At 46.5% G+C, this 27438-nt stretch overlaps 1 protein-coding gene across 48 annotated transcripts in view; it reads right to left on the bottom strand.

Moving 5' to 3' along the window:
* Nucleotides 1–27438, bottom strand: part of RIMS2 (regulating synaptic membrane exocytosis 2) — a 995106-nt gene that overhangs the window by 255003 nt on the left and 712665 nt on the right. For 34 of the 48 annotated variants that reach the window (XM_063924249.1, XM_063924250.1, XM_063924256.1 and 31 more), the window contains one exon: nucleotides 27044–27160. In XM_063924249.1, coding sequence (XP_063780319.1) covers nucleotides 27044–27160 — 117 coding nt within the window. Of the gene's footprint in view, nucleotides 1–7661; nucleotides 7728–27043; nucleotides 27161–27438 lie in introns of all 48 variants that reach the window. The other 14 variants (XM_063924259.1, XM_063924272.1, XM_063924277.1 and 11 more) reach the window with 3 other exon arrangements.

Here is a 27438-nt window from a genome sequence, read left to right as displayed (position 1 = left end):
TGCCCTTCTCCAGTTTTAGCATGGCCAAATAGTAAAACAGTAGCAGGGCATGCTGGGATGTTAGTTCAACGACAGTTGGAGTGCCAAAGGTTCCCTACCACTGCCCTAAACAATTATCTTATCAATATGGCCATTCTGACAGATCGGAACGACATATTGTTAAAATCGCCTAGTTTGTACCCACTAGAACATTAACGATGCGCGTTACCGCGGATCCCTAGCAACATCCCCTGTAGGCTGTACATGCAGCTCAATCTGGGGATGTTGCTAGCAATGCCATGCCCCCTACGCGCCGCTGTCACCAACATCAGCAAGGGTGTATGCACTTGCCGATGTCGGCTCCCCGTCGCCACTGATATTGCCGGGATACACACATCGTTTAGTGTGTAACCGGCTTTACTATTGACAATGAGCATCAACGCAACCGCGCTACCAAAATAATGTAGGCAATTTTAACTGATTCTTTCCAACTGACAGTTGCTATTAAGCCAAAATTTGACAAACAAAACAATAATAGGAGTCCAAATTTAATTATTATACAAATATTCCATGGTTTTCACTATACATGTGTGCTAATATGTATGTATGTATATATATATATATATATATATATATATATATATATATATATATATATATATAATTTATTAATACAGGGGCCAAGTAGTCACATGTATTTTGTGGTGTAATGCTCCTACGGACATAGCACAGGGGATAAAGGGCGTAGTGAGTGATAACTGTGTTACTGGGGTGTGCTTCAGTATATATGACCTTAAGGGGACGATCTTTATATTGTGCTGATCTCCCTTCCTTGGAAAGAGGTTTGGAGTCTGTTTTGTATCCGGTAAGTCAAACTAAAACATGATAGCCCACACATAATTGTCTGCAAACTGCATGACCTAGTGCGATTTCGGCGATATAGCCGCAGCGATAATATAAAACCAATCAGGATATTACATATGGCCCGATATCTCAAATTCAAATTACGGCTAAAGGAATATATCATTACGTAGTAACTGAATATTCCACACTGATTGATGTCCAGGTAACAACAATCTATGATCAATGGCCCTCATTCCGAGTTGTTCGCTCGCTAGCTGCTTTTAGCAGCTTTGCACACGCTAAGCCGCCGCCTACTGGGAGTGAATCTTAGCTTAGCAGAATTGCGAACGAAAGATTCGCATAATTGCGAATAGAAATTTCTTTGCAGTTTCTGAGTAGCTCGGGACTTACTCTGCCACTGCGATCAGTTCAGTCAGTTTCGTTCCTGGTTTGACGTCACAAACACACCCAGCGTTCGCCCAGACACTCCCCCGTTTCTCCAGCCACTCCTGCGTTTTTCCCAGAAACGGCAGCGTTTTTCCGCACACACCCATAAAACGGCCAGTTTCCGCCCAGAAACACCCACTTCCTGTCAATCACACTACGATCACCAGAACGATGAAAAATCCTCGTTATGCCGTGAGTAAAATACCTAACGTTTCAGTAAAATAACTAAGCGCATGCGCTCTGCGAACCTTGCGCATGCGCAGTAAGCGACTAATCGCAATATAGCGAAACTCGGCAACGAGCGAACAACTCGGAATGAGGGCCAATGTGTTTTAAAGAGCTCTTTATAAGATATGATGCTCCTTGCGAGACATGCATTACTGACTGGTGTCATTCCTTAGCAACCTTTAATCAAATGCATCACTTCTACAGATGTGCATCTATAACAACATGCAATATTATACAGCAAGCCAGCTAGTAACTATTACTACAGTGTTGGTGACAATACCTTTCTGGAGTGGGGGCAGTGTCGTCACAGTGGGCGTTAGGCACCCGTCTCTCCTGCCTAGTCCTCCTAAACATGGAACAAACAGCACAATTCTTTTGAACATGTTTAGATGCTCCCTGAAGTCTTTAAGTCATTGTACTTTAGTCATCCGTTTGTATAAATCACGCGCGGTGGAAGCGGCTTACGGGGCTGATGGAGAGATGGCTGCAACTGTGCTCCGAACATTTTGCGCTTATTTAAAATGCCGCAATTGTGACCATATACAAAGCTGCATTATCTTATAATGAGTTCCGGTCGGCATCAGTAGTATATGCGCCTGGTTTACGTCAGGCAATCGTCAAATACGCTTACATCCCACTTGCCCTCTCATTTTTAACCATTTATTTTACTTGCAACCAACAAATGTGTTATTAGGAATCAATAAAACTGCTAAACCTTGTCTAATACGGCAGAAACCGCTCCTGTCTCATAACTACAAATAGTCTGCTTCACATGCACTCAAATGCAGAAGGGGCCTCTGATTCAGAGGCGGTTAGAGGAGCTATCGCTGCTTACATGGTAATGCAGTAGAGGGCATCGCACCTTCTGCTATATTACTGATCCGAGCTGCATCTTAGGGTGCAGTATCGGAGCATCTGCAACACCGTCGACCGGCTGTGTGACCCATGGGGTCAAGCAAACCAGTTGCCACGGGTCCTACCAAGAGGCCAGGAAATCTCCATCCCCTGACTGAGATCCTGGCCTCATTCCTCCTCCACAGGTGGCGACACACCCTCTCCCCGCCCCCCAAACAGCATCAAACTGTCAATCGCTGAAAAGCTGATGCTGTACTGCCACCGGCGTCGCAGGCTCGTACCGTACATACGCAGTACAGTCCGGTGCATTTGTAAAGTACCAAAAATCAGTACTTTATACGAAGTAACTCCATACACATCTGATTATGCCCAATGTGTCTAGTGATGAGTGATCAGTCATCAGTGGAGCTGATGAGGAGGTGCTAGTGCGGTTACTGTCATCATCCACTGTTTGCAGACAAGCCTCAAGTAATAGAGTTTTTTCATATGCGCCTCTGTGGTGGTCTGCATCTGTTTGTAGTTGTTCTAACATACCCTTGCTTTACATTTTTCTACTTTAGAAATTCCCTCTACCCTCCCTTCCCCAAACCCATCCATCCAGGAGGAATCACATAAATCTGCATGGGCGAATATGCGCGTGGCCACTTTTCTGGCCATGCGCAGTGCAATTCCATGCAAGATACGCTGAACTGGTGCAGCCCTCGCTCAGCATCAGCCTCCATGTGTCTTGGCTTCTGCAGTCTATCTAGCATAAGCAATGTGTATCTGTACTGTGGGTTGGCCAGGGAGGCACACGGGTAGGAGTGGAGAACAAGGCCCAGTGAGTTGAAGGGAAGTAGGGAAAGGAAGAGCAGTATAAAATGTAAAACGGCAGGCAGCATGCAACCTTGCACATAACGGGCAGTTCCATAATGGACAACATAAACATAGAGGGGAATATTTATAAGGGGAAGGCTGTGATACCCTACAGCAACTTTACATTTTGTTCCAGTCTCTATTTGCAACAGAAAATGTGCAGAACTTGATTGGCTGCTATAGGCATCAGCTCAATATTCCGTGCTGTGGTCTGATTTTCATCTTGCTTGGGGAAAGCTTAGCAATCATCCTCGGTGCCATAAGCACCTGTTTTATAAGTGAGTGTTACACTTCTAGTAATGTAATGAATATCACAATGATATCTATTAGACAGTGATGCCTTTCTAAAACCAATCATATCACCATCCAATCACATTTAAGTAAGATGGCTGGCATCTGAAATCTCAGCCTGAGGAGGAATGGGTTATGTGCCACTTGTGGCTGTGACTTTATACTGGGTGAAGTTAGACCAATGATGGGCAATAGGTGGCACTAGGAAAAACCTCCTAAATGTCCCAATTCTGGCACAACCACCCCAAATCATGGATAGTGAAAGAGCTGACACTAAAGTGGGCATTTTGGGTAGCACCTGGGCAGGGTTATTTTGGGTGGACATTAGCAGGACTTGCTTTAGGGGAGATCTGAGTGGGGCTCATTTTGTCCTTCTTCTGCATTTCTCAATGTTTTGAGGTATAGTATGCCCAAGGACTGCTTCAGAGCCCCCACTTGTGTCCCACAGTTTCTTGCTGTTGTATGCCTCATCAGTCCCAACTCTACTTTATAAAGAATATAGTAAGAGAATAAAACTAAACTTGGTCTTTTTCTATGCCCGAAGCAGCCCCCCTCCACATCACATGACCTCCTCTGCAAATGTAGGGAGGTTGGTCAGTGCTTGCAGCACATCTGAGATCAGAGGAGGAAAGACATGCAGTCTGCACCATGTGGTCTCTGTCCTTCCTCCTGCTGGGTCCATGATTATATCATTAAATGATGTAATTTTTCACTATGCACCAATGTGCAGCGAAGTTGCCCTTTCTGGTTCCCCTTACACGTGCAAACAGACTTCCTCTATCATAGGGCCCATAATAACAAGTGAAATCACCCTGCACAACCGCATTGTGCATACTACACCCTTACACCGAAATTGTGGTCCTGATCTAGGAAACGCTCTTCTGGTAGATGGCAGTGACTTCATCTAAAAAGGGCAAATTTTACCATTTTTTAAACAGGGAGGCGTTCAGGTACAGTAACTAGTGGAAGGTACAAGGAGAGGAGGATAATACATTATGTAATAGGACTGAACTAGAGGAAGTAATAACCATGATTATTGGCTTATGGTTTCTGTTTCCTTAAAGGATGGACATTAAGCTGCAGCAAAATCACGCAGGAATATTCGCCTAGCCATCATGTGCCAGATGATGCTAAGTGTATTGATTGAGAGTAATGCTAGGTAGGTTTAAGATAATTACATTCCTAAGTATGACTAACTGAAAGGGATGGTCCATTTCTAAAGAGGAGAAGAGAGCGTTAATCACAGAGGGCTACGTCTGCTCAGCAATTAAGTCTACTTGGAGACGGCTGGTAGCGGCAATTGGATTGTATGCTGTTCCTGGCCAATCATGTACCACATGAGACACCTCCAGTCCTTTCAGGTAAGAATTATACACCAGGCTTGCTCCCTGCTCCTATGCCATCGGATTATTTCTCTCTTAGGAAGCACACCATGGGCACACTACGTACAGAGAGGAGATATGAAGAAATGTATAATACCTTCTGATACATTTGTCATTAGTTTGCGGCTATCAGTATGTTTCGAATTTTGCTTATCGGGGTTCAAGTTTTATGTTGGTAGGGAATACTATTAATAATCTCTATTATACGTGGTTCTGAATTACAGATGCGTCCTCATACATCCAGCCTCAATACGCCACACAGCGCGAGATGCCTACCAGGTCCCGTGCAATTCTGCAAGCGTCAGGCGTCTTTTATTCTCCCGAAAATGCATCTTTGTTGAAACACGATGTGACTAGGACGCACCAGGGGACTGTGCTGAATAATGTGATATATGACACTTGTATATTGTATGCAAGTCAGTCTGTATACGGAGCAGAACAGAACTTGTATTGGTAAAAAGCTGCGGCTGCAACATTGTAGCACGTCATGTACAGATTCAGAGACTCAGTCGTACACAGATATACAGCTGTCATATACCAGATTATTCAGCACAGTATACTAGTGCATCCTAGTTGCATCGCGTTGCGGCTATGCGCCAAATTCAGACCTGATCGCAACAGCAAAACTGTTCTCTAATAGGCAAAACCATGTGCACTGCAGGGGAGGCAGATGTAACATACGCAGAGAAATTTAGATTAGGGTGGGTTATTTTGTTTCTGTGCAGGGTAAATACTGGCTGCTTTATTTTTACACTGCAATTTAGATTTCAGTTTGAACACACCCCACCCAAATCTAACTCTCTCTGCACATGTTATATCTGCCCTCCCTGCAGTGCACATAGTTTTGCCCATTAGGGAACAATTTTGCTGCTGCGATCAGGTCTGAATTAGGCCCTTAGATGCATTTTTGCCACAAAACCAACCCCAAAAAGATGCCCAGTGCTAGGAGACTCCGACGGCCCTGGCGTGCCAACTGCAGCAATGACGTACGAGGAAACATCTGAAAGTGTCATCTGTAATTACTTGGCAGAGATATTCTGTAAATTAGTTTTCCTAGGTGAGAAATTTAAAATAATTTCCCCCATCAATTCCAAGGCAGCATTAACAATTACAGATTGTTGAGGGATAATACTGATGTCCTTCAAACAAATGCACCACAATCCAGTAACTCACTACCTAAACAAGCAAAAAGCAAACAAACACTCCATGCAGAAGGATCTAGACTACGTATACATATATATGGGCAACTACATATATAAGTGCACACAGCATGGAGGTATTGCTCTACATTCCACACCATGTATACCTCTCATGATCATTGTAAGCACCCTCAGAATAAGTACGGCACATCTTACGGGAACGCAGCATTCGGATAGCATCTTCACAAAAGATAGGGTAAATGGGCTGATCCTTGCTGCCAAGAAACGGGCAGAGACAGTGAACTCGTTATCCATGCAGTTTAATCATTTGAATCTCAAATAAATGTCAAACCACTGCAAAAGCAAAACAGATAACGCAAAATCTGTTACAATGTAACGTGGTGTATTCAGCCCTTCATTACCATAGGATCATAACGTGGCTTAATGTGGACGAGATGCCTGTGCAGAATGGAAGCAGCTATTGAATGGTCTGAACCAACAACAGTCATGATAATGCTGTAACGTCCTTTGAAAACTTGATGCTAGAACTGGATTGAAATATGTGTGTGCAGCTTATATGCGTGCTATACTTGGTTCCAGAATCAGAACAAGACCCCATGGGTCCCTAGGTATCATATTGGTTTGGGCCCCCCCCTTCACATGTCTGCTTGGGTCACAGTCTTCTGGGCCCCTGAGTACCCACTGGGCCCTAGACAGGAGCCTCAGTTGCCTAATGGATAATCTGGCTATGGTCATATGGTCGACATATAATAGGACGACATGGGTCGATAGGTTGACATGTAAAAGGCAGACAGTACAAAGGTTGAAAGGTACAAAAGGCCGATATGGTGGCAATAAAGGTCGACAAGTTGGGGGGGGGGGGGGGGTGTTTGTATTATTTTCTTTGTAAAACCACATGTGACCCCAATTAGTGTACCACTGCACTCGCCACACTCCACGAAAGGTTACTAGTCCCGATTGAAGTCCATGTAGATGGTAAATAATGAACAGTTAAAACAAATGGAAAAGGGCAATAAAACTTGTGTTCACCATGTGTGTGTCGACCACTTGATCATTTGAACATGTCGCCAATTTGTACCTGTCGACCTATTGACTGTTGACCTAATTACAGTCGACCTATAATCCGGATTCCCCCTTATCCATCAAATTACTGTCCTACTACAACAGCAATAATGGCTTGAAGGGCTTATGTGAAGTCTCTGCACCTTTACTAAGAACTACAGTACCAACTAATTTTCTAGTGGCAAAAACATTTCTGTATGGAGAATTGTGAAATGAAGCTTATAGAAGGTACTGGTGATGCCACCTGTCCCGCTGGCAGAACCAGCATGTGTAGGGAAATACTGTATAACCAAAGAGATTGTGTTCTCTAGGACCCTAGGGATCGATTTCCACTCTTCAGTTGTAGTGGGCTGAGAGGGCCGTGCCTGACTGCTTTGAACATGATACAAAATAATAACTCCTTTTAGAGATAACAACAGGCAAATAGTAACTGAGCTAAAACAGTTACTAAAAAAACATAAATACTTTATCTTTCAACCACTTTTTGTTGTTCCATAGAAAGATACCTGGACACACAGCAAGTGCAAAAGGCACCACACTCAGTTTAAGGAGTACAAACCTTGGTTCTCTTAGATGATGGTCAAAGGACTGACTGAGTCTTGTGCGAGGTAGTGTGAGATAATGACTGGAGCAGCAGCAGAAAACAAGAACAGTGAGATGGTGAATTGCCCAATATATACTGAGAAACACATTTATTATAAACCATGCCGGAGCCTGGGGAACACAGTGTGTGGCACAATTATATTTGAAGACAAAACTAATTTCACAGTGCTGCACTGAATCGTAGACAGAGTTGTAGGGACATATACGTTTTTCATGGAACACAATACCCATTATTGTGCGTATAGCTAATGTATATTTATGGACTAGTCATCTAGCTACATATAAGGCTTATCGGCTTATTCTTTATCAAATGTAGAGGAAAAACATTGCTGGGTAGGAGGATGGTGATAATTTGTTGGGCAGGAGAATAGTTGTCATTTGCAGTGCAGGAGAATAGCTGTCACTTGTAGGGCAAGAGAATTGCTGGGCAGAAGAATTGCCATTATTTGATGGGCAGGAGAATAGCCATCATTTGCTGGGCAAGAGAATAGTGGTCACTTGTAGGGCAGGAGAATGCAGTCACTTGTTGGGCAGGAGAACAGCTGTCACACTTGTAGGGCAGGAAGACAGCAGTCACTTGTTGGGCAGGAGAATAGAAGTCATTTGTTGGGCAGGAGAACAGCTGTCACTTGTTGGGCAGGAGAAAAGCCGTCACTTAAAGGGCAGGAGAACTGCCGTCACTTGTTGGACAGGAGAATAGCCGTCACTTGTTGAGAAGGAAAATAGCCGTCACTTGTTGGGAAGGAGAATAGCCGTCACTTGTTGGGCAGGAGAATAGCAGTCATTTGTTGGGCAGGAGAATAAAAGTCATTTGTTGGGCAGGAGAACAGCCATCACTTGTTGGGCAGGAGAACAGCCGTCACTTGTTGGGCAGGAGGACAGCCATTATTTTCTGGGCAGGAGAATAGTCGTAATTTGATGGGCAATAGAATAGCCATCATTTGCTGGGCAGGAGAACAGCCGGCACTTGTTGGGCAGGCGAATAGCTATCACTTGTAGGGTAGGAGAATAGCCGTCATTTGTTGGGCAGGAGAATAGCCATCACTTGTAGGGCAGGAGAACAGCCAACACTTGTTGGGCAGGAGAACGCCGTCTCTTGTTGGGCAGGAGAACAGCCGTCACTTGTAAGGCAGGAGAACAGCCGTCACTTGTAAGGCAGGAGAACAGCCGTCACTTGTAGGGCAGGAGAACTGCCGTCACTTGTAGGGCAGGAGAACTGCCGTCACCTGTAGGGCAGGAGAACTGCCGTCACCTGTAGGGCAGGAGAACTGCCGTCACCTGTAGGGCAGGAGAACTGCCGTCACTTGTTGGGCAGGAGAATAGCCGTCATTTGTTGAGAAGAAGAATAGCAGTCACTTGTTGGGAAGGAGAATAGCCATCACGTGTTGGGCAGGAGAATAGCAGTCATTTGTTGGGCAGGAGAATAAAAGTCATTTGTTGGACAGGGCAACAGCCATCACTTGTTAGGCAGGAGAATAGCCATCACTTGTTGGGCAGGAGAATAGCCATCACTTGTTGGACAGGAGAATAGCCATCACTTGTTGGGCAGAAGAAAAGCCGTCACTTGTTGGGCAGGAGAATAGCAGTCACTTGTAGGGCAGGAGAATAGCAGTCATTTGTTGGACAGGAGAACAGCTGTCACTTGTTGGGCAGGAGAATCGCAGTCAATTGTTGGACAGGAGAACAGCTGTCACTTGTTGGGCAGGAGAATAGCTGTCACTTGTAGGGCAGGAGAATAGCAGTCACTTGAAGGGCAGGAGAACAGCTGTCACTTGTTGGGCAGGAGAATACCCGTCACTTGTAGGGCAGGAGAATAGCAGTCATTTGTTGGACAGGAGAACAGCCGTCACTTGTTGGGCAGAAGAATAGCCGTCACTTGTTGGGCAGGAGAATAGCAGTAATTTGTTGGGAAGGAGAATAGCAGTCATTTGTTGGACAGGAGAACAGCCGTCACTTGTAGGGCAGGAGAATAGCCGCCACTTGTAGGGCAGGAGAATAGCCGTCACTTGTAGGGCAGGAGAACAGCCGTCACTTGTTGGGCAGGAGAATAGCCGTCACTTGTTGGGCAGGAGAATAGCCATGACTTGTAGGGCAGGAGAACAGCAGTCATTTGTTGGACAGGAGAACAGCTGTCACTTGTTGGGCAGAAGAATAGCCGTCACTTGTAGGGCAGGAGAATGGCAGTCATTTGTTGGACAGGAGAATAGCCATCACTTGTTGGGCAGGAGAAAAGCAGTCACTTGTTGGGCAGGAGAACAGCCGTCACTTGTTGGGCAGGAGAATAGCCATCACTTGTTGGGCAGGAGAATAGCCATGACTTGTAGGGCAGGAGAACAGCAGTCATTTGTTGGGCAGGAGAACAGCTGTCACTTGTTGGGCAGAAGAATAGCCGTCACTTGTGGGGCAGGAAAATAGCAGTCATTTGTTGGACAGGAGAACAGCTGTCACTTGTTGGGCAGAAAAGCTGTCACTTGTTGGGCAGAAAAGCCGTCACTTGTTGGGCATGAGAATAGCCATCACTTGTAGGGCAGGAGAATAGCAGTCATTTGTTGGATAGGAGAACAGCAGTCATTTGTTGGACAGGAGAACAGCTGTCACTTGTTGGGCAGGAGAACAGCTGTCACTTGTTGGGCAGGAGAATAGCCGTCACTTGTAGGGCAGGAGAACAGCCGTCACTTGTAGGGCAGGAGAACAGCAGTCACTTGTAGGGCAGGAGAATAGCAGTCATCTGCTAGGCTGGAGAATAGCAGCTACTTACTGGGCAGGAGAAAAGCCGTAATTTGCTGGGCAGGAGAATAGTTGGTATTTTCTGGGCAGGAGAATATTACTCATTTGTTGGGTTGGAGAACAGTGGTAATTTGCTGGGTAGAAGAATGGTGGTCATTAAGCATAATTTCCAAAGGTAAAAATAGCTGTGTCGCAGAGGCAGCATTTGCAGAGTAGCAATTGTAACCAGATGACAGGAGAGTTGGCCAGAGCAACTGCAAAGTACTTTTAGTTTTGGGTAGCAGTGACTTCCTGGTACTACAGGTATTAGGGGTAAATTTACTGAAGCTTCTAAAAATGAAAAGTGATGTTGCCCATAACAACCAATCGGATTCTGTCTATCATTTCTCTTTTGCGTCCTAAAAAATGATAGAATCTGATAGGTTGCTATGGGCAACATCACCACTTTTCATTTTTAGAAGTTTTAGTAAATTTACCCCACTGTGTTTAAAGTCTATATCACTACTCAAGAATCAGGCTATGTCTACTAGTTGATCTTCTGACATCACCTGTACTCCCACTGCCCACACCGGGGTCATCAGGAAACGTGAGTTCTAAACCCTCATAGGATATGACTGCAACAATGGCTCAGTACGTTGAAGGACCAATGAGAGCTTGCTCAGTCTTAAAATGACTGATAAATAAAGAAAGCATGTGGAGGCGGCAGAAGATTGCATGGTGAATTGTGGAGTGGGTGTTTGTAACATGACCAGTAGTTGGTGTCTTTGTGAAACAAAACCTCCCTGCACCATCCTGAGATAAGTAGCCAACCAGATTTAACATTTTAACTAAATAAATTCTGTATGTTTACATTATTCAGAAGTATAATTTTCTTGCCAGGTACTGTACAATCATGGACCCATTTGGCTAGCCACTCACAACGTTTTATTGGTCGTACACATGGGTGGTTAAATAGGAATTCTAACCCTCCTTGCATCACTGCAGGTTCCACCATATCCTATTAGTGTAGCTGGAAGTTGACACACACAGGGGGATATTCAATTAGCCCCGGTAATTTACCGGGGCTAATTGTCCCGCCGGGGGCTACGCGCGAGTCGGCTTATCGGGTGTTACCTGTTGCTGCAACGGGTGTCGGCTCCTGACAGGTCACTTTCGGTCAACCGCTGACTACAAAGTTCCCACCATTGGTTACAATGGAGCGCATAGGCGCTACATTGTAACACTGCCGTGTGCCGCCTGTCAGACAGTACAGGAGCACACAGCCGATCAGGAGGGTGCTACAACGTGGCGCTCCCTGATTGGCTGAAGAAACCCACTTAGACATCAGTCAGAGTGGGTTTCTGGCATTCGGGGAAAGGGGACCCATGTGAAAACATGGGTCCCCTTTCAGTGCGTGGCTCGGGTATCCGTTTTATTTTTTTAATCAAGTACGTGGATTACAAAAGGATTATCCGAGGAGCCTGGTACCCTGGATCTGGTGAGTATAATTTATTCAACAGGTACCCCATGGATTCTACTGGAGAAGAGGACCGACCCTCGTGTGAACATAAGGTAAGTATGTATGTATGTATGTATGTTTGTGTGGATGGATGTAATAAAACTTTACTTTCAAGGTGTGTGTGTATTGTATTTTTTTGGGCATTTTTTTAGTAGTAGTACTACAGGTACCAGCGGGCCCGTTTTTCCGCCGCATGCTGGTACTTGTGGTTCTCCAAGTACCAGCATGCGGGGGAGGCTTGCTGGGCCTTGTAGTACTGCTACTAAAAACAATATCAATCACTTTTACAAAAAGGCTATCAGCCCCCCATCCGCAGCCCATTGGATGGGGGGGACAGCCTCGGGCTTCACCCCTGGCCCTTGGGTGGCTGGGGGGGGGACCCCTTGATTGAAGGGGTCCCCACTCCCCCAGGGTACCCCGGCCAGGGGTGACTAGTTGGATATTTGATGCCACGGCCGCAGGGCACGGTATAAAAGTGACCCCCGGCTGTGGCATTATCTGTCCAGCTAGTGGAGCCCGGTGCTGGTTTTAAAAATACGGGGGACCCCTACGCTTTTTGTCCCCCGTATTTTTGGAACCAGGACCAGGCGCAGAGCCCGATGCTGGTTGCTTAAATATGGGGGAACCCCTGTCCATTTTTTTCCCATATTTCTGCAACCAGGATCGGCTCAAAGAGCCCGAGGCTGGTTTGCCTTAGGAGGAGGGACCCCACGCAATTTTTTTTTAACATTTAAACTTTTTTTTTTTTTTTTTTTAACAAAGTGCACAATGAAGCCCAGCACGGATCTCTCAGATCCGGCCGAGATTCATTGTATTAAAGTCGGCAGTGTTTTACAAGTCACTCACGTAAAACACTGCCTAAAAAAACGAATGACATCGACATCGGAAAACCCGAAAATGCAGAATACGGCAGCTTAGTAAATTAATCGTAACAAATTCAAAAAGTTGCAGTTTTACACTTTCGATGTCATTCGTGATTATTCTCCCACCAAATCGGGAGAATTACAAATGTTAGTAAATATACCCCAAAGATTTAAGAGTGGGCAAAAATAGTACTATGCAAGTTAAATATCGATGCGTAGAGTTTGGTTCGATGAAGACCAACATTAGCAATGCCAGTGAATAAAATCTCCTTAATCCATAATATGTGTGCAATACAAATAAACATAAAAGTACCCCAAAGCAAAAAAATCTAAAAATCTCACCCAAAACTATTTTCTTTGGTTTTGTGTGGATGCATACATCCTCAAGGGTAGCGCCATGTTGTACTATTCTTACCACTATACCTGTGTTCAAGCAGGATGAGTGGAAGTACAGTACAGTAGCATGGCCTTGACTGTTTCATACAGCAGTTAAGGGTCACCGTCACCCTCTAAGGCTATCTGAAACAGGCTGAGGGTTAAGGAGAGAGAAGATCAGAGTGGGACCCCTAGCGGCCCAGGCAGGTCAGATGAACAGTGTATCCAGCGACAGTTACTATATCCAAAGTCACAAAATAATCTGTAGCATTTATATTAGTTTTCCATAAAAACAAACCCTTTTAATAAAAAAAAATTCTAAAAGTGGCAATACACTGTATGTTCTTTCTCATAATAATAAAATAGTATGTAATATGTAGCCTGATAGGCATAAAATCAGGTTTGCCCACTAACTAAATGAATATATAGGTTCCTTCAGAATTAAAACAATACATGATTTATTAAATAATAGTGATTAGGGGCGGCTGCTATAATCCGTATGTGTCATTATAAAAAATGAAACAGCCAATCACCAAGAAGCTGCTGAATGTTGCTAAACCTGGTAAGAGAGCAAAGCTGAAGCAGACATCTGATGTGCGTAAGGTAGACAGACGCCAACCATTAAATAGCAGGATAACGTTATCGTGAGAAGTGATGTTAGACCGTGCCTGTTATCAGCATGCATAAATACTGTAGGCCATCCATTCATATTTATTTCATTGTTTATTATCAATATCACTCAAAAATTCACCAGTCCCCTCCTAATATAACTGTATGAATAACTGTAGCACACCTCACAGAGGAGCAGATGTATTAAGCCCGGAGAAGTGATAAAGCAGTGATAAGTGGAAGGTGATAATGCACCAGCCAATCAGCTCCAATATGTAAATTTACAGTTAGGAGCTGATTGGCTGGTGCGTTATCACCTTGCACTTATCACTGCTTTATCACTTCTCCAGGCTTAATACATCTGCCCCAGAGTTCCAGAGATGTACCAAAGCTTCCTGAGCAGTTTCTTTTCTACAGCTGGGTCCATATACAGCTATCCTCAAATCACGCTGAACAGCCATACTTAGCGCACCATGGACTTTGCGTCTTAGCTGTCCCAAAGTAAATTACAAGCGGGTCTATTTACAATAATAATATTATTTGTGGGACATCCCCCGAAAACACCAATTTTCGGGGGTACACGGAAATACTAAGTATCCCCTGAATGTATCTATGGGGAAACTGCAGCAGATATCGGAATTACCTATTTTTGCTTGCAAATGCAACCCCCATAGGTTTCTATAGCGGCTGCCTTATTGCGGAATTTACCAAGATGGTATTAGCCATTGTAACCTATTGTAGCCTAGAGGCTACGTATCATAGAAATTACTGGGAGAGGGATCTGCAGGATCCTTCCCCAGCAATGACCACGCGTGAAGTCACACCAAGGGGTAACAAAGAACAGTATTAGCAATCGCATCCCTTCTTACACACCGCAGGGATGGGTGTGGTTTTTAATACATTCCCACAACCTATAATTTCATATTTCCGCGATAAGTGGCGATATTAAATTTTAAATATCAAGGCTAGAACCCCTGATAATAAATATATATATATATATATATATATAGATACATAGATAGAGAGAGACCCTGATAATATACCGTATATACTCGAGTATAAGTCGACCCGAATATGAGCCGAGGCACCTAATTTTACCACAAAAACCTGGGAAAAATTACTGACTCGAGTATAAGCCTAGGGTGGGAAATGCACGGTGCCAGGGGTTTTCATGCTCAGGGTGTCATGCTCGTTGCCAGGGGTTTCATGTGGTAGGTGTTATGCTTGTTGCCAGGGGGTAATGCTTGTTGCTAGGGCTGTGCCCCCAGTGCCACATACTGTATACCCCCAGTGACAGATATCCCCCCACAGAGCCAGATAAAAACATGCCCCCCTGTTGCTTTGCCTCCAGTAGTTGTGCACCCTCTTTCTTTGCCCCCAGTAGTTGTGCCCCCTATTTCTTTGCCCCCAGTAGTTGTGCCCCCTATTTATTTGCCCCCAGAAGTCGTGCCCCCTCTTTCTTTGCCCCCAGTAGTTGTGCCCCCGTCGCCGCTTACAAACACACACACACACAAAATAATAAAAAACAATACTTACCACTGCCCCGCTCCTGCTTCCCGACCGCTTCTTCTTCTACTGCTGCTCCGTCCGTCCGTCTGGCCGCCCGCTCGCTCACCCGCCCGCTCCTCTGTATGGGAGAGACGTCATGACGTCTCTCCCATAGCAGCGCCGCACAGACACTAGAGGTCAATAATGACCTCTAGTGTCTGTCCCTGGAGCCAGCTGCAGCGGACGCCCACACAGCCCACGGCGTGTGCTGCAGCCGTGAGCTGACTCGAGTATAAGCCGAGGGGGGCTTTTTTCAGCATAGAAAAATGTGCTGAAAAAGTCGGCTTATACTCGAGTATATACGGTATATATATATATATATATATATATATATATTGAGAGAGAGAGAAAGAAAAAGAGAGAGATAGGAGCAGGTTAATTAGGTGTGGAATTTGCCAGAACGGGTCTCCGCAGCTTCCGCGCATTAGCTTCAGAATGCAGATTTTGCTTCCACCCTATCGAGGTGAGAACAGAACAGAATCTGCCAACTGTAATACACCGAAAAATGTGCAACGCGAGCTGCCGGCTAACTGAACCCGCCTAAAACATTAATTTCATGAATTACACTTGCTATTGACTGGTAATATATTATAAATTGAGCTATAATGTATGTATGTATTGAACATGTAATATAACTGTGCAACTGTAGAGTAAAAATAAGATTTTAAACCTACCGGTAAATCTTTTTCTCCTAGTCCGTAGAGGATGCTGGGGACTCCGTAAGGACCATGGGGTATAGACGGACTCCGCAGGAGACATAGGCACTATAAAGAACTTTAGAATGGGTGTGCACTGGCTCCTCCCTCTATGCCCCTCCTCCAGACCTCAGTTAGAGAAACTGTGCCCAGAGGAGATGGACAATACGAGGAAAGGATTTTGTTAATCTAAGGGCAAGATTCATACCAGCCCACACCATCCACACCGTATAACCTGGAACATACGCAACCAGTTAACAGTATGACCAAAACAGTATCAGCTAAAGACTGATCTCATCTGTAACATAACCCTTATGTAAGCAACAACTATATACAAGCCTTGCAGATTTTGTCCGCACTGGGACGGGCGCCCAGCATCCTCTACAGACTAGGAGAAAAAGATTTACCGGTAGGTTTAAAATCTTATTTTCTCTTACGTCCTAGAGGATGCTGGGGACTCCGTAAGGACCATGGGGTTTATACCAAAGCTCCAGACCGGGCGGGAGAGTGGGGACGACTCTGCAGCACCGACTGAGCAAACGCAAGGTCCTCATCAGCCAGGGTATCAAACTTATAGTACTTTGCAAGAGTGTTTGAACCTGACCAGGTAACTGCTCGGCAAAGCTGTAAAGCCAAGACGCCTCAGGCAGCCGCCCAAGAAGAGGCCACGTTCCTAGTGGAATGGGCCTTTACCGAATTTGTTAACGGCAATCCTGCTGTAGAATGAGCCTGCTGAATCGTGTTACAGATCCAGCGAGCAATAGTCTGCTTCGAAGCAGGAGCGCCAACTTTGTTGGCTGCATACAGGACAAACAGTGCTTCTGTTTTCCTAACCCGAGCCGTCTTGGCTACATAGATTTTGAAGGCCCTGACTACATCCAGGGACTTGGAATCCTCCAAGTCACCCGTAGCCACAGGCACCACAATAGGTTGGTTCATATGAAATTAAGAAACCACCTTAGGCAAAAATTGAGGACGAGTCCTCAACTCTGCTCTATCCACATGGAAGGTCAAATAGGGGCTCTTGTGAGACAAGGCCGCCAATTCGGACACCCGCCTTGCAGATGCCAAGGCCAACAACATGACCACCTTCCAAGTGAGAAATTTAAATTCAACCGTTTGTAGAGGTTCAAACCAGTGAGACTTCAGGAACCATAACACCACGTTAAGGTCCCAAGGTGCCACTGGGGGCACTCCCTTTACAAAAGTCTGGACTTCTGGGAGAGAAGCCAATTCCTTCTGAAAGAAAATAGACAAGGCCGAAATGTGCACTTTAATGGAGCCTAATTTTAGGCCCATATCCACTCCTATTTGTAGAAAGTGGAGAAAAACGGCCCAGATGGAAATCTTCCGTAGGAGCATTCTTGGCTTCACACCAAGAAACATATTTCCTCCAGATACGGTGATAATGTTTTGCCGTCACCTCTTTCCTAGCCTTTATCAGAGTAGGGATGACTTCCTCCGGAATACCTTTCCCAGCTAGGATTCGGTGTTCAACCGCCATGCCGTCAAATGTAACCGCGGTAAGTCTTTGAACACGCAGGGCCCCTGTTGTAACAGGTCCTCCCTGAGAGGAAAAGGCCATGGATCTTCTGTGAGCATCTCCTGAAGATCTGAATACCAGGCCCTTCGAGGCCAATCTGGAACAATGAGGATTGTTTTCATTTTTTTTTGTCTTATGATTCTCAATATTTTTGAGATGAGAGGAAGAGGGGGGAGCACATAGACCGACTGAAACACCCAAGGTGTCACCAGGGCGTCCACCGCTACTGCCTGAGGGTCCCGTGACCTGGCACAATACCTCTGAAGCTTCTTGTTGAGGCGTGACGCCATCGTGTCTATGTGAGGAATTCCCCAAAGACTTGTTATCTCTGTAAAAACGTCTTGATGAAGTCCCCACTCTCCTGGATGGAGATCGTGTCTGCTGAGGAAGTCTGCTTCCCAGTTGTCCACTCCCGGAATGAAGACCGCTGACAGAGCGCTTACGTGATTTTCCGCCCAGCGAAGAATCCTGGGGGCTTCCGCCATTGCCACTCTGCTCCTTGTCCCGCATTGGCGGTTTACATGAGCCACGGCTGTGACGTTGTCTGATTGAATCAGAACCGGTAGGTCGCGAAGAAGATCCTCCGCTTGTCGTAGGCCGTTGTATATGGCCCTCAATTCCAGCACGTTGATGTGTAGACAAGCCTCCTGGCTTGACCATAGGCCCTGAAAACTTCTTCCTTCTGTGACTGCTCCCCATCCTCGGAGGCTCGCGTCCGTGGTCACCAGAACCCAGTCGTGAACGCCGAACCTGCAACCCTCTAGAAGGAGACCACTCTGCAGCCACCACAGGAGAGACACCCTGGCCCTGGGGGACAGGGTTATTTTCTGATGTATTTGAAGATGGGACCCGACCCAATTGCCCAGAAGGTCCCACTGAAAAGTCCTCGCATGAAACCTGCCTAAGGGGATGGCCTCGTAGGTCGCCACCATTTTTCCCAGTACTCGAGTGCATTGATGGACTGACACTCTTATAGGCTTTAACAGGTCTTTGATCATGTTATGGGGTTCCTGGGCTCTTTTCTACTGGGAGAAAAACCCCTCTGTTTTTCTGTATCCAGAATCTTGCCCAAAAAAAAAATACAACCGAGTTGTCGGAACCCACTGCTACTTTGGTAAATTTAGAATCCAGCTGTGATGTTGTAGTACTCTCAGGGAGAGAGACGCTGTCTTTAATAACTGTTCCCCTGAACTCGCTTTTATCAGGAGATCGTCCAAGTATGCGATACTTGTGACCCCTTGTTTGTGCAGGAGTACAATTATTTCCGCCATTACCTTGGTGAAATTCTCGGGCCCGTAGAAAGCCCCAACGGCAACGTCTGAAACTGGTAATGACAATCCTGTACAGCGAACCTTAGGTACGCCCGATGAGGAGGATATATGGGAACATGAAGGTATGCATCCTTTATGTCTAGTGACACCATAAAATCCTCCCCTTTCCAGGCTGGATATCCTTGCCTTGAGAGATTCCATCTTGAATCTGAACCTCTTTAAATGTAGGTTTAGGGATTTTAGATTCAGAATTGGTCTGACCGAGCCATCCGGCTCTGGGACCACAAATAGGGCTGAATAAAATCCTTTTCCCTGTTGGGGAACCATTATAAACACCTGCTGTTGACCCAGCTTTAGTATGGCAGCCAAAACTACTTTCCTCTCCGGGGAAGTAGCTGGCAAGGCCGATTTGAAAATCGGTGTGGAAGCACCTCTTTGATGGATGTGGTAGAGGCCGGGGAAGACACTTTTTCTGTGAACTGGCCGTAGCCGGTGATCTTTTCCCTCTACCTTTGGCGAGGAAATAAAGCCAAGCCCCTTTCTGAACTTACGTGACCGCAAGGACTGCATCTGTTATTAGGGTGTTTCCTTTTGCTGTGGGGGAGCATAAGGCAAAAAAAGACGACTTACCCGCGGTAGCTGTGAAAACTAGGTCCGCGAGACCCTCCCCAAATAAAACTTCACCCTTGCAAGGTAAAGCTTGCAAATGACTCTCTGAGTCAGCATCACCTGTCCATTAACGGGTCCGCAGGGACCTACTAGCAGAACCTGCCATGGCCTTAGCCTTTGAACCCAAACACCCAATATTTCTCGCAGCCTCTCTCATATATAGTGCTGCGTCCTTGATGTGACCTAAGGCCAACACCATACTATCTTTATCTAGGGTGTCAATGTTAGATGACAAGTTACCAGCCCAAGCTGTAATTGCGTTACCTACCCATGCCGACGCTACTGCAGGTCTAAATAGGGCTCCGGCAGTCGCATAAAATTTATTTTAAGGTAGATTCCTGCTTACTATCCGCAGGATCCTATAGGGCCACCGTATCAGAGGATGGTAATGCTACCTTCTTGGACCAGGGCGTTAGGGCCTTGTCCAGCGTGGGCGAGGATTCCCACCGTAACCTGTCCTTTGAGGAGAAAGGATACGCCATAATAATACCCTTGGGAACCTGCAGTCTAATGTCAGGAGTCTCCCAAGCTGTTTTAAATAAAACTCATGAGATGAGTTAGGTTATTTTTCTTCAAATATGCAGACCCTCGTGTCAGGGACAGAGGGGTCCTCTGTGATATGCAAAACAACGTTTATTGCAATAAACCTATATTGAATACTGTCGCGATCCATGGGTGCAACCTTGCATCATCCTAGTCGACACTGGAGTCGGAATCCGTGTCGGTATCAGTGTCTGCTAACTGGGTAAAGGGACATTTATGGGACCCTGAAGGGTCCTGGGACACAGTAAAAGCCATGGGTTAATTCCCTGCTTGTCTTTGGACTCTGCTTTGTCCAATCTGTAATAAAGCCACATTATCATTCAAAACATTCCACATGTGCACCCAAACAGTGCCGACGGAGACACCACCACTATCTGCTCCGCTACCTCCCAAGACGAGCCTTCCGCTTCAGACATTTCGACACGCACGTACTGACACCCCCACACACACTGGGATAAATAAATATGGGGACTGACCCACAATAAGGCCCTTTGGAGAGACAGAGAGAGAGTATGCCAGCACACACCCAGCGCCACAATATGCTGAAAACACGGTCCCAGCCTAGATAGCGCTTTATATATATATAAATATATGTACAATCTGCACCTCGTTTTTGTCCCGTTATTGTTCAGCAGGGGAGAGTCTGGAAGCACTTCTCTGCAGTATGCGGTGGAGAAAAACGGCGCTGGTTAGTGCTGGAGGATCAAGCCCCGCCCCCTCGACGGCGGGCTTCAGTCCCGCTCAATTTCTTTATACTGGCGGGGGTTTTATAATATATATCTATATTGCCTCAGCAGTATCTAATATCTGTGCCAGTGCTGTTTATGAGGTAAAAATTGCTGCCCAGGGCGCCCCCCCTGCGCCCTGCACCCGTACAGTGCCTTGTGTGTGTGTGTGTGTGTGTGTGTGTGTGTGTGTGTGTGTGTGTGTGTGTGTGTGTGTGTGTGTGTGTGTGTTGGAGCAATGGCGCGTAGAGTTTTACCGCTGCGCGTTACCTCAGTGAAGATCTGAAGTCTTCTGCCGCCTTTGAAGTCTTCTTTCTTCTCATACTCACCCGGCTTCAATCTTCCGGCTCTGTGAGGGGGACGGCGGCGCGGCTCCGGGGCGAACGACGAGGATGAGACCTGTGTTCCGACCCTCTGCAGCTAATGGTATCCAGTAGCCTAAGAAGCAGCTTCTCTCCCCTCAGTCCCACGATGCAGGGAGCCTGTTGCCAGCAGTGCTCCCTGAAAATAAAATACCTAACAAAAGTCTTTTTCCGAGAAACTCAGGAGAGCTCCCCTGCAATGCACCCAGTCTCCTCTGGGCACAGGATCTAACTGAGGTCTGGAGGAGGGGCATAGAGGGAGGAGCCAGTGCACACCCATTCTATCCTAAAGTCTTTAGAGTGCCCATGTCTCCTGCGGAGCCCGTCTATACCCCATGGTCCTTACGGAGTCCCCAGCATCCTCTAGGACGTAAGAGAAACCCTCTTCTGTTCCGTGTCCAGAATCATGCCTAGGAATGATAGTCGAGTCGTTGGAATCAATTGTGACTTTGGCAGATTGAGAATCCAACCGTGCTGTTGTAGCACTCTCGGGGAGAGCGACACGCTCTTCTACAATTGATCTCTCGATCTTGCTTTTATCAGGAGATCGTCCAAGTATGGGATAATTGTGACTCCCTGCCTGCGCAGGAGCACCATCATCTCCGCCATCACCTTGGTGAAAATCCTCGGGGCCGTGGAAAGCCCAAACGGCAACGTCTGAAACTGGTAATGACAGTCCCGTACAGCGAATATCAGGTACGCCTGATGAGAAGGATATATGGGGACTTGAAGGTATGCATCCTTTATGTCGAGTGACACCATAAAATCCCCCCCTTCCAGACTGGAGATCACAGCCCGGAGCGATTCCATCTTGAATTTGAACTTTCTCAAGTACAGGTTTAGGGATTTTAGATTTAAAATGGGTCTGACCGAACCATCCGGCTTCGGGACCACGAACAGGGTTGAATAGTACCCTTTCCCCTGTTGGACATGGGGAACCTTGATAATCACTTGCTGTTGATACAGCTTATGAATTGCAGCGAACACTACTTCCCTCTCTGGGGAAGAAGCTGGCAAGGCCGACTTGAAAAATCCGCGAGGGGGCACCTCTTCGAATTCCAGTTTGTAGCCTTGGGATACAACATCCATCGCCCAAGGATCCACGTCTGACAGAACCCAGACCTGGCTGAAGAGTCGAACACGTGCCCCCACCGGTGTGGACTCCCTCAGTGGAGCCCCAGCGTCATGCGGTGGATTTAGTAGAAGCCGGGGAGGACTTCTGCTCCTGGGAACTAGCCGGAGCAGGTGCTCTCTTTCCTCTACCCTTACCTCTGGCGAGGAAAGATGAGCCCCGACCTCTTCTGGACTTATGCGACCGAAAGGACTGCATCTGATATTGTGGAGTTTTCTTTTGCTGCGGGGGAACAAAAGGCAAAAAGGTAGATTTACCCGCGGTAGCTGTGGCAACCAGGTCCGTGAGACCTTCCCCAAATAAAACTTCACCTTTGTATGGCAAAACCTCCATATGCTTCTTTGAGTCGGCATCACCCATCCATTGGCGGGTCCACAGGGCTCGCCTAGCAGAAATCGCCATGGCGTTGGCTCTCGAACCCAGCAGCCCAACGTCTCTTTGAGCGTCCCTCATATATAAGACTGCGTCTTTAATGTGGCCTAAGGTCAATAAAATTGTATCCCTATCTAGGGTATCAAGGTCAGCTGACAAGGTATCTGTCCAAGCTGCAACTGCACTACACACCCATGCCGATGCTATTGCCGGTCTGAGCAAAGCACCTGTATGCGCATAAATAGACTTTAAAGTAGTTTCCTGTCTGCGATCAGCAGGATCCTTGAGGGCTGCCGTGTCCGGAGACGGTAGCGCCACTTTCTTGGACAGGCGTGTTAAAGCCTTGTCCACCCTGGGTGAGGATTCCCAACGTACCCTGTCCTGTGCAGGGAAAGGATACGCCATAAGAATCCTCTTGGGAATCTGCAGTTTTTTATCTGGAGTTTCCCAAGCTTTTTCAATTAACTCGTTAAGCTCATGGGATGGGGGAAAGGTTACCTCAGGTTTCTTTTCCTTATACATGCGCACCCTCGTGTCAGGGACCGAGGGGTCATCTGTGATATGCAAAACTTCTTTTTTTGCAACAATCATATAATGAATACTTTTGGCCACCCTTGGGTGTAACCTCGCCTCATCGTAGTCGATATCAGTGTCTGCTATTTGGGATAGGGGACGTTTTTGAGACCCAGAAGGGCCCGGTGACCCAGCCGAAGCCGTGGATTGACTCCCTGCTTTTTCCCTGGGCTCTGCTTTGTCCAATCTCTTATGTAATAAGGTCACATTTGCATTTAAAACATTCCACATGTCCACCAATCATGAGTCGGCATTGCCGACGGAGACACCACAATCATCTGCTCCACCTCCTCCTTAGCTGAGCCTTCCGCATCAGACATGCCGACACACTCGTACCGACACCCCCACACACACTGGGATAAAGTTATAAGGGGACAGTTCCCCAATAAGGCCCCTTTGGAGAGACAGAGAGAGAGTATGCCAGCACACACCCAGCGCCAACTGACACTGGAAAATAAACTCCCAGATAATAGCGCTTTTATATTAATTACTGTGTTAATACACTCACTGCGCCTTACAAGTGCCCCCCCTCCTCTTTTCAGCCCTGTGTCACCGTGTTCAGCAGGGGAGAGACCAGGGAGCCAGCTTCTCTGCAGATCTCTGTGGAGAAAATGGTGCTGGTTAGTGCTGAGGGACCAAGCTCCGCCCCCTCCAGTGGCGGGCTTCGGTCCCGCTCAAAGTATCTCAAAACTGGCGGGGGATTTAAAGAATTACTGCCTCCGCAGTGTCTATTATAATGCCAGATATAGAGGTTATTATTGCTGCCCAGGGCGCCCCCCCTGCGCCCTGCACCCATCAGTGCCCGCTAGTGTGTGTAGTGTGTGGGAGCAATGGCGCGCAGCGGTAACGCTGCGCGCTTACCTCAGTGAAGATCTGAAGTCTTCTGCCGCCTTGAAGTCTTCTTTTCTTCTTATACTCACCCGGCTTCAATCTTCCGGCTCTGTGAGGAGGACGGCGGCGCGGCTCTGGGACGAACGGCGGGGGGAGACCTGCGTTCCGACTCCCTCTGGAGCTAATGGTGTCCAGTAGCCTAAGAAGCAGAGCCTATCACTTAAGTAGGTCTGCTTCTCTCTCCACGATGCAGGGAGCCTGTTGCCAGCAGTGCTCCCTGAAAATAAAAAACCTAACCAAATTCTTTTTCAGAGAAACTCAGGAGAGCTCCCCTGTAGTGCACCCAGTCTCCTCTGGGCACAGGATCTAACTGAGGTCTGGAAGAGGGGCATAGAGGGAGGAGCCAGTGCACACCCATTCTAAAGTTCTTTATAGTGCCCGTGTCTCCTGCGGAGCCCGTCTATACCCCATGGTCCTTACGGAGTCCCCAGCATCCTCTAGGACATAAGAGAAAGTAGAGATTTTCAAACTGTGACATGGAATAATCACCGCATCAATCCACATGTTTCTCACATTGAATTTGGCCTTTAGTATTCCCAGTACTACCACAATCACACAGCAGAATAAATTAGCCACCATGACTCCAGATCCATTCATAGACTTTGGACGGTATCCAATCAGAAGTGGTAATTTACCACTGCTAACTGACTCGCCTGGGGCTATCCTATTAGCTCCAATGACAGCAGTTATCGAGTATTAAGGCACGCAAAACAAAATCCCCAATAACTAGCCCTTAGAGCAGGCATTCCCAACCGCGGTCCTCAAGGCACACCAAAAGTGCAGGTTTTAGTGATATCCAGGCTTCAGCACAGATGGTTAAATCAAAATAACTGAGCTATTAATTAAGTCACCTGTGCTGAAGCCTGGATATCACTAAAACCTGCACTGTTGGTGTGCCTTGAGGACCGTGGTTGGGAAACACTGCCTAAGAGGATCATTTTTTTGGCGAATAGACATGGGTCCTGGAACTTAACCCGGACCCCATGTGTTTTCGCATGGAAACGGGTCATTTTCTGGCTTAAAAAAAAAGGTATAATTGGATAGACCCATAATGACCATTGGGTAAAAATAGCGATAATAGCCAAGAATTTTAAGCAGGTAATTGGATAGCGCCTAATGAATTCAAATACAGAAATACGGCATGGAAAGGCACAACAAGAGCTTGTGTGTGGGGCTGATGCAACTTTATCTTTACAGGAAACCTGGCTGACATACCCAATGGTCATAACTAGGCACAATTAGGCATACCTCCCCAACAGACCCCCTGATATTCAGTATGTGGCCTTGTGACTAAATGGTGAGACAGGGGCGTGCTCTGGGGAAGGGGGTACTACCTAACTTGCATTTGGAATTTGCATGTGTAACACGGTAATCTACTAGGTACAACTGGCGTAAATACACAGGTCTGCACTCCATACGTATTTAAGTTTAGATGGGCTATAACAGGGAGTAATGGATCCACACAGATCTATAAAGTAGACCCAATAAGATAACAATAAAACAGTAAAAGAGGCCACAAAAAAATAATAGTGGGAACATGTGTGGAAATCTGTCTAGAAGACCAATGTTGCCTATCGTGTGGCCCCCCTTCATGTTACATCACCCCCGGAGATGCTGGGCTGCCCCCAAAGACTTGTGCCTGTACTGCCCGCTCCATCTCAGGGACAGGATCCGGGTGCTCCAGGATAATGTCACACTGTGAAGGAGCCGGCATTTTGGTGTCACTGCCTCCTAAGGTGACACCGGGAGTGGCCCGCACACCTCTTGTGACGCCTGTGTGGTCACCTATATACAGTGGAGGCAGCCATTGTAAGAGCTGCACTAGGATTCATCGTGCGAATGATGCTCTGCCAATCACACCACAGTAGCTAGAAGCACATAATGGCTGCCTCCCTGTTTTTAGGTAAAGGACATGATTTACGTGTTCAATTGACCATTTCAACTGATGACATTTTATAAAGGTTTGCATGTCACCCTCAGGTCAGACGAGACTCTAGTACAGCTAGACTGATTCAGTGCAACCTCTCACAGATATATAAACATATGTAAGAAATAACTTATACATTCCTTTTGTTGTCATACAGACCCCTCGCCCTCATCACTTTGCTTGTGGTTTATGCAGTGTCTTGGAGAAGTGCAAAATAAAACATTGCTCCATTTTCCACAGTAATAAGTACAGTCATACAACGGGGGGAATTCAATTGTTTGAAAAGCCGGTTGAATATCTTTTTTTTACCTGTCTATTAGAGAGGAAAGAACAGACACTCAACTGACTTTTCAAACAATTGAATACTGCCCAGTGTGTCCGGACTGTACGGGGGATGGGGTGGGGGGAGAGGGTGGAGGGGGGGGAAGTCCAAGTGTCAGGTTCAGAGAGAATGGTAAAGCAATTCATATGGCCCCACTCCCACACAAGTCATGTCATTGTGCAGGAGGAGGTGTGGCCCATGAGGGTGCGCTGCTCCACCCGGAGCCTGGCAGATTCCCCAAAAGTCAGGAATCTCCCAAACTTAGGGGGAATAAGCACGTAAGTGCACCTATCGCGTATATACGCTGTGGAGGCAGCCATTTTGTGTGTTGAGCCAACAGTCATAAAAAGCAGCCAGCACTTCACTAGGATTGTGGGAGTGGGACACCTTATGGACACTCGTCCATGATGTTGCTAGGTGATGGTCAATGTATAGGCTCCAGTCTTATGACCACTGACTGAAAGTGAGGGTGCACTCCTATGCACCGAAACATACTTTTCTATAGTTAACTGATAAACATACTTCCATGGGCCAATAATACAGAACAACATAGATCCAGATAAAGCTAAAATACAATCATTTAAGATATAGGCTGTATCGGACATGTAAAGCTATTAACTTTTTCATGATTTCTAGCCCTCACTACATTGGCATCTCCTTCCCATACAGGGTTCTGCTATGTTCTTTAGTTACCTTTCTCTGTCAGGGGAGTAGTGGTTATCAACTGTACGATGCCTTTCCGCTCTGCCCATGAAATTGTAATGTGCGGGGCCAGATCTCGTCCCACTTGGTCCCTGGTCCATACTCCTACTGTAAGAAAGGGAAGCTGGTCAGTTCCACAGTAATGATCTACACAGCTTACTCATCCACAGCGAGTGCATTCATATTGTACTTACAGCAACTTCAGACTGTCGTCATTGCCTGCATATAGCTCAGTCGGCCATTTTGTGTGCTCAACTAATAAGCATGAGGCAGCAGTTTAACAATTCAAGTAGAGCTGGTGACATTACCAAGATGCCAGATGCCTCAAGGATGTCACTAGTTCGTAGTGAATTGATCAGATGAATATTGGCTGGATTACTGATCTG

This window comes from Pseudophryne corroboree, chromosome 5, assembly GCF_028390025.1.
Source record: "Pseudophryne corroboree isolate aPseCor3 chromosome 5, aPseCor3.hap2, whole genome shotgun sequence".
NCBI classification, from domain to species: domain Eukaryota; kingdom Metazoa; phylum Chordata; class Amphibia; order Anura; family Myobatrachidae; genus Pseudophryne; species Pseudophryne corroboree.
This window is presented reverse-complemented; position numbering and strand designations above follow the sequence as displayed.